This window comes from Cryptomeria japonica, chromosome 3, assembly GCF_030272615.1.
Source record: "Cryptomeria japonica chromosome 3, Sugi_1.0, whole genome shotgun sequence".
Lineage (NCBI taxonomy): Eukaryota > Viridiplantae > Streptophyta > Pinopsida > Cupressales > Cupressaceae > Cryptomeria > Cryptomeria japonica.
In genome coordinates, this window is record NC_081407.1 from 891010757 (window position 1) to 891019588 (window position 8832).

Sequence of the window (8832 nt, forward strand, 5' to 3'; positions counted from 1 at the left end):
GAGTTACCTTATTTGATCACATTGTTTAGCATTTAAAGTTTCCTTGTTTAAGTGAGGATAGAATACTTGGTATTTTATTCTGTGTTGGAGAGTCACACAATACCCATCAACAAGTTCCTTTACCCTATTACTTTTCATTTAAAATGAAATATAATTTTTTAGTCCCATGACCAACTTTGGTATTTGTGGAAGTCAATTATAATTTCCTTTCTTCTTTCTTCCTCAAAAATCACAACCAAATAAGTTTGGTAATTCTATTCCAACTAGTTGTCACAATTGTTGCCCCATGCATATTTCTTAGGATGAGGAATGTAATGCTATGCATCAGGTGTTCCATTTTGTCATAGTTCATGATCTTGCTTCCACACTGTCACATCCCCCACCAGCTACATCCATGTTGGATAGTGCATGAGGGGAAAAAAGAAAAAAAGAAAAAGAAAAGAGTAAATAAGGGTTGTGAGAGATACCAACTCGACTTAGGGATGCCTCAAACCATTTATGAGACTAGCACCCTATGATATGGATATTAGAATAATATCTTTAATTATTTTATTAATGGTCAATATTGTAACATAATGTACATTTTAGTTAGTTTCTGTTTTGAACGTTTGTTTCTTAATGGAAACATAGTTTTGTAATTCTTTAAATGATCATTCGATCATTTCATTATTTCATTCAATATTTTACCAAAACAATGGAATAGGAGTCGACACATTAATTTATGGAATGGTGAGCATGATGTAAAGGGTGTTGTGCCATAAATAAGGCATGAACACCACATGAAGGTATGGGAACCCCTTGCAACCATTAATTTGGGTAATACTAGCTATAGGAGGATGACATGAGTGTCAATTATTAATTGACAAGCAAGACATTTAGGTGTAAATCCAAAGTCAACAACCTTTTATGACATCCTTCCTTCTAGCTTGCACCTAAAGGGAGCTTACTGACAAGTGTGGACATCCATAAAAGCACATAGGATATCAACATTTCATGACATGCATGGTGGTCAAGGGAGAGACAAGTATGTAAAATATGGAATCATAGAGAAGCATGAAGCTATTTTTGATGAAGTCCCTCACAGAAGCATGGCCTCATAGGATACAATGATTGCAGGATAAGCACAACTTGGTGTTCTCAATGATGCTTTTGAAGGAAATGCCTAAAGAAAAATGGTTTAGTGGAATGTGATGGGTGTAGGATACTCACAAAATGAGTTTGTTGAAAGGATCTTGGAAACTTTCAAGGAAATGTGACTCGTGATAGATGCCCATTTAAGTAGATTACATGTGGTGTGACATGAGTTCAAGTGAGCGAGGGTGTTGGACTAAGGAATTACTGTCTAGGCCTTAGCTATGCTCATTAGAACATATAGCTACAACGGGCTTTGCATCATGGCCATTCAAATCTTTTGCCTCTAGAAGACTGCAATCCCCAACTGCAATAATAATAATGTTGTTAGCAATAGTGGTAAGAGGTAAACACTTTCACGAAATTGCCAAATAGCATGAAGGACTGCTGTCAATCGATCTTGTGCGTCAATGGAATTGGAAAGCCTAAATCCATCAATTAATGTTGAGAATACATTAGGAGATATTGATGGGGAAGATGAATAGGTTGGAGGAAAATGGTCGATTTCTTGAGATGACGCAGCATGACAATAATGTGAGATGGGTTATGCTTAGACAAGGCAACAAAGCAACAAAATTTATTTATGAAGTGTGGATTTTTGTTTACTAGCCACCACGAGAGGAGTTGATTCCAATTCCTATGTCAAAAACATCTTCTATATCATTCTTATAGCTAAGTAAACTCATCCCACAATATTACTTCCCAAAAATAATATTTTGTTTTGCATTATTCTTTCCTATAGCTGAAAGGGGATTAGAGAGAGTAGAGTAATAAGATTATAATTTTTAGAAAGGTATTATTGGGATTAACCCTTTAAGGTTAAATTATTTCATCTTTTAAATATTTGAACTACCTTGTAAAAAAAATTCGACAGCAATGTGTATTCTTGCCTAAGTGGTTATATGGATAAGGTGGTATCATGTTTTAGATTAGATCTATAGCCAAAATAATATCCTTATATTATGAACTAGGAACAAGGTTTACTTAGTAAGAGCTTGGCTTGCAATTGCATGATAATGTAAGTGAAAATGACCTCTTTTAGTGGCATTATAACCACATTGTATTGGGCATATTTTAATATTGCGAGTTAATACTTTTGGTAATCCACTTTGGATCTGGGAGTATAGGCTTTATGTGGCTACATGATGACTATAGACCTCTTAAGTATAAGAATCCTAATATTGGAACTACTGGGTGAACTAAGGGAAGGATACTATAGTTGTACCAGATTGTTGCATGATTAAATAGGAGGATACTATCATATAATCAATGGTGTTGTTGAGAATGAGTTAAGAGAGAAACCATCTACAATTGTTTTGTATAGCATCTCCTGATATCTTGTTGTTGACCATTATGATCATAGTTAGTCCTAAGTGGCAAGTGCATATATTAGATGGTCAATAAATTGGAATAACACAAAACTATGGGATTGCACCATAAGATAAATGAGATAAAAGGGTTAAGAATATTATTATTCATGTTATTAAATGTACATCTTAATACAATGATCTGAAGGGTATAGTGTTGCCCATTTGTCTCAAGTATGACTCAAACACTGATCATACTTAGCATCTATAATTATGTCATTGGTCTTTTGAGGTTCAAGAGAATTTTATGTAGCTTTGTTGATGCATGCGAGGTTCCATCTAGGAGGAAGTTCCCATTTGATAATGATACTCGATATTATAGAACTATATTGTGGTGCTACCTCACTTGGACCCCATGTCAAGGCTTTTGCAAATATGTTACATGATGACAATATTTTGACTACTACTTTGTAAGGACATGCACTCTTTATCAATGTCCTATTCTTCAATTTAGTGAAGATTGCCTAGCAACCTCATGCCTAGGTATAGTTGGATCTCTATGCCTAGAGAGATATGTCTTAGGTAACATTCATTGCCAAAACCTAATTGTCCCTTATTCTCATATGTAAGAGAACATTAAGGTGTATAGAACCTTAGTATGCAAAGAAGATAGAATATGTATTGTTTTGGTAAAGTAATTAGCTTCCCTTTGGTAGGAAGTATTGCCCTTATTTATTAATTAGATAGGGATTTTCTTTGTAGGAATTCCAAGTGTATGTTCTTTGAGAGAGACATTGTGAGGAGAACTACATGCGACTTTGATCCCATTTGGAAGCGGGCATGTAGATAATCCTTGGGCGAAGGATGTCCTTGTGACCCAAGTCCATAGGGGAAGGTTTAGGGGATAACTCTAAGGTTTGGGATTGCTCTTAAACTTGATTATCTCTTCCTCTTTAGTAAGATTCATCTTGAAGCTAAGAATTGCATCAATGGCTATGGACTCATCTCCATATTAATATGTTCCTTCTATATAAGTCTAAGCCAAAGACAATTATAATTGGACTGAATTGAAATTGCTAATTTCAATTTAACTCATGACTATTGTTGGCAATTTGTTATCATTCTATTGTAATTGGACTGCATTGAAAGTTTATACTTAATGGACAGTCATGAAAAGCAAGAGTAGAGATCTCATACAAGAGGAGAGGATGGTTTCTCTCTATCATTGGTGTAATAACTATGAAGCCTCTAGTTCCTAAAAAGGGATACATAAGCAAGGTCATTACGAATGAACCCTCGAGGTTTAGGATTGGATCTGCCAGTGAACCTAACCTTGGGAGCTTACCACTTTCTAGTGTAAGCATATGAGTGGTGGCATGGAGTCATCACCATAATGGTGGTTAAAATTTTTATGAAGTTGACACTTAGATTAGATGGATGATGCTTGGTTTATCTAATCAGTTGTTGTTGTGAAAGGAAATCAAATAGGGCTCCACTTACATTGAAGGTTTGCATGTGATAGATAGTGGATATGTTCTTTTCATGATAATCCTTACTCATATTTGCAAAGGGCAGTCTCCTCACTACAAAGTTGTGGCTAACATATCCTAGATGATGCCTGTGATGAGGGGCTACCCTTGTATTTTTGCAACCATCAATAGTGCTTGGTATCTTTATGGTTATTGTGTCAAATGCTGTATTAGAGTCTCATTCACAGAGAGATGCAATACTAGATAGTACCATAAGATAGTTGTCTTAAAAGTCTAAGGACAGTCATAAAGGATGTCAAAATGAACTAGTTACCTGTAGTTTCTTGGCCACCTATATAAGGGTAAGGGATAACCTTGAAAGATACTAGTTTGTAGACTACTGAGGCAGAATGTATGTGAAGGTTTCAGGCAAGAGCATGTCAAGAAGGCAGAGTTAAATAATGGGATATGGATAGGCATGTTGCAAGCCAAGTAGGTTAAGATCTAGAATATAAGTAAGGACAATCTTCAAGGGTTTTTGTTACTTGTCAAATGCATGATTCATTTCCACCATAAAACGGTGTTTAAAGGCAGACGTATATGAGTCAGATGGTGTTTCAGAGATTTAACATGAGAAGATAGGAGCATGACAGTCAAGAGATACATAATCTTATGGCATAATGTGAAGACAAACACATAGATCAACAAAGAGGCAAGCTCATGACAGTCTACCATGATGATGAAACAATAGCAGAGTATGCAAAAGGACAGTCAACAAGATGAATGGCAGAGGTTTGCACAGTGGTTGAGAATGTGAGGATAAAGGAGATCAAATGGGTAACATGTGTCAAAACCTGTCCTAGAACTTTTCCTACGCTCTCTAGGGAGTTTTGACCATTTCAAACTCCTGTTACATGTCCTATATTTTTGGCGATAGAGGTTGCAACTATTTAGCAAAGTTAATGACCAGTTGTGGGAAAGTGAAAGAATATAGAACAGTTTGGTGACTTGTCCAACAGATTAAGAGGATTTAGGAGGCAGTTTGACCCAGTTTAAGGCAGCTGAGAGGATCTAGGAATTGTTCAAGGAACCTTGGTTGATAGATAAGGTCAAAGCAGCAAGATTTATTCATTTAACCACCATCTTGGAGCACTTTATGGGCTACAAAATAGGGACAACTCAGTTGGACGCCCAGGAAGGTTTTAGACAACATATTAGGAGGGGCAGATTTTCTTTCAGTTCTTGCAATTTTGATGAAGCATTATAACCTGAAACAATGTTCTCTCATAGCATTTATGTATTAAACTCACAGTTTCAGACTTGTATGTAGTTATAAGCACCCTTTATTAATAAAACAAGCATTTTGCCTTATCTAATCTGTTTCTTGTGTGCAAACATAAGTGGCTGATATATTTTTCTATGATTGTATGCAAATCCTCTAAGTATGACTCATTTATTTCAGCACCTTAATGCAGAGACAAACATACCTTACGTAGGTTGTAGCTTATATCATTAGTTTGAACAGGTTCTAGTTGTGAGAGCACCTGATTTTTCGTTCTAGAACTGAGAAAACAACTTTACTATGAAGCATTGATGCATAGCTATGTCAAAACTTGAGTTGTGTAAGAATTAACTTATTCATTGAATAATTGTGTGTAACTTATAGGAGTATCAAGGGAACCAGCCCTCACTGGAGATTCACTCTAACCTGCAGGCAATCTACATGCCCCAGAGTGTTTCCATGTTTCACCGGATAGCTGAGTAGAACACTTAGCCAAGGTGCATATCCAATTGACAACAGTAGTTACAAGAGTTATAATGATTTGGAGCAAATATAAATGTCCAATTTGCAATATCAACATACTTGAGGATATGAAAATAGTGGGAATTCTAGAATAAGAGGATGAAGACTTGATCTCTTATTGGCACAAAGGCACAAACACGGGAAATAGAAATCATGTTCAATCTCAGAGGAGAGAAATAATAAATGGTGAAAGCACAGCAGCTTAAGGAAGAAAATGCCCCACGGGAAAAGAAAAAACTGCATTGCAATCAAGAGAATTGAGTGCTAAATGTAAGGTACAAAATAAATTGCACCCAATGGCTCTTGATCCAGTAGGAAGCAACAATATTTCATTCCACATATCAATTCCTGCCTATGATTTCTGAAAACTGTTTCCAAAAGACTACTAGATACATTTTCTGGTATTAGAATCTTCAACTTGGATAAAATGAAACTCTAGATTTATTTCTGTTAGACAGATGACATTCCCAATGCTGTTTCCAAGACGGGAATGTAAAAACTTTGAAATCCTAATGTAATATTGCTTCCTTTAATAGTTTCTAATGTATCTTCCCTTTTTATGATGTTCCTTGCTAGCATTCCACTGTTTTATATTATTATATTATAAATTCCAAGTTTACAGTTTTTACTCTGCTTCGAGAATTTTAAAGGGTCCATTTCCAATGCTTGATGCAACCTAGTTTCTTGATTAAATTTAAGAAAGAAGATCACTCCAATCCTTAAAGCTTGAGTAGGTGTCAGATGGCGATGAAGTACGCATTTCCAGTGACATTAATATATATTTTCATTCAGTTTGATTTCTCCCCATATGTAAGTTTTTGAACAATGTTCATAAACGCGGTCAAATTCATTTGTTGGTCTAATTTAGACTAAGCTTTTCTCTTACATGCTATTTAATTTCTCTATTAATATCTGAGCGTTTAGAAATTTTGCAAGCTAATACCTTTCCATTAATATTTGGGAATTCTTGTTAGTTAAACGCTATAAGAGGTATTCCTCCAAGTGAAATGGTCCACCAATTTGATATATTCGATTAGTCTTTGAGGATTCTGGTACGCTGAACGATATTCAAGCATTCGTGCAAGATAATACCCCACCAAATCAATTTATACTTGGGCATTCTTATCAGTCAACGCTATTGGTCAGTCGATTAATGTTTTGTCATTCTTCTGCTCATTCAAATTATAATGTAATATGTCTACACTGTATTGAAGCAAAATAGATTTATGAAGAATCAAGGATTAAGAGAATACTGGAATTCAGATTAAGAGATTAATGTGGGCATTTAGCCCTTGTATCCTCCCCTCCCCCCCGCCATTAAAATGAAAAGAAATATAAGAGATTAGCTCACCTGATGATAGAGAGCTTCAAGCATATCTTCTGTTGCTGTTTCGAGAGGTCCAACAAATATACAGGAGGGGCCCTCGTGAATTTCATATTTCGCAGAAGAAGAACAACAACAAACAAGACTAGACTTGGCTTGAAATATATTATTATTGGCTCTGTTTACAAATTTCTGGGTATTTCCCAGGGCCGTTGCTCTCAAATTTTGACTTATTTTATTTGTATTAGTGTAGAAAACTAAAGAATAGGCATGAAAGGCAAGCGAATCCATCAAATTTCTCTGGTACAACCTGCCATTCACAAGTATATGCAATACGATCCTACCCATTTGAGGGGGAGATGGTTTATAGCAATGTTGGCACGTCACATTTAGATATTTGTTAACCACGTGTTGTGCCCACTTGGCATCCCCGCAGAGACCACAAATTTTGTATCTGTACTGGAGAATGAGAAGCGGCCTTTAATGTCCGAATTTATAATCTGAGAGACTGATGGTCTCAGAGACTCTTTTAAAAAATGAATTTCCTAAAGAGGGACAGTAAATTTGAGAGACTTTTTGAGGCTATCCTTGGAAAAACCGTTTTACAATGCATTTTATAGTTTTTAAATATTTTTGTTAAAAGGTTTTAGATTATTGACAAAGTAAAAGACTGAATTTATTTTGATTTAATCTGATTTTAATTTTAATAGGTGAAGTTAAGTTCGTGATTCAATTCAATTTTTTTATTAGCTCATCCAATCATTGTTTAGAATTAATAATTTTGAGCAATACTTTTATAGTTTATAATTATTTTTCTAATTTAATAATTATAAAATATTTTATTGATTCATGTTGGGAATACATTTAAAAATGAAATTATTGTTTATTTTTTCTATAAATTTTGTGAGTTTAATTAATTACTTGAATGACAAATATAATATTATATACTTCATAATAAAAATATATGTTGACTTTAACATTATCTTGTCTCCTTGAATGATATTTGTGATGGCATTCATATCTATCTAATTAAATATACAACTTTTAATAAAAATTGTTACACTATATAATTTAAAAAACACTTACCTACTTTATGTATTATCTATCTAACAATTAATCATATTTAATATTTTGATGATTTTTTAATACTTTCATCATTTTTTTTTGTATCTATTATTTGTATAATATAGAGTACATTTTTATTGTATAAAAACTAACACTTGCACCAAAAGAGGGTGCAAGGATTAGGAAATGCATTTAAGTTAGTATGTTAAGGAGACATACTATTTATTGTTTATTTGATTAGGAAATCCTATCACAACATTTTTAAGTGGCAAAGGAGCTCTTGTAATTGGTGTATAGGTAGGAGAAATTGAAGCCGAATTACTCTTAGAAGATAAGTTGAGATTTATTGGAGAGCTAAAGAGAAAGGACATGAATGCCATGTAATGCGAGGCATTGGACTTACTTTTTTGTATTTAGTCTGACTACTTAGGTAATCTAATGCATACACAAAAGGTTTCTCAAACAAAAACTCCTGAAAATTTATAAGGCCTTTTATCAATACAAGAGTTTTTTCCCAAAAACACACAACATATCATTCACTAAAAGGGTGTTATAAGTATTTTTTTTGGTGTTTCCAATATAATTAGAAGCTCTCTTTCTATTAGTATTTTCCTTAAATGATCATAGGTCCTTGATATGAAGATTAAGAACCACTTTGCAATATTGCACACAAAAACATTTTTTTCATAAAAGTATCATGGAACACCAGTTTCCTAATACACCTCATTATTT

At 34.2% G+C, this 8832-nt stretch overlaps 1 protein-coding gene across 2 annotated transcripts in view; it reads right to left on the bottom strand.

Annotated features, from left to right (window-relative positions):
* LOC131059740 (PGR5-like protein 1B, chloroplastic) overlaps window positions 1–7546 on the bottom strand; it is a 45422-nt gene extending 37876 nt beyond the window's left edge. The window contains exon 1 of one of the 2 annotated variants that reach the window (XM_057992773.2): window positions 7063–7546. In XM_057992773.2, the coding sequence (XP_057848756.2) occupies window positions 7063–7383 (321 nt within the window). In that variant the 5' untranslated portion in view covers window positions 7384–7546. The remainder of the gene's footprint in view (window positions 1–7062) is intronic. The other variant, XM_057992774.2, reaches the window with a different exon arrangement.
* Window positions 7547–8832: the final 1286 nt, after the last annotated feature.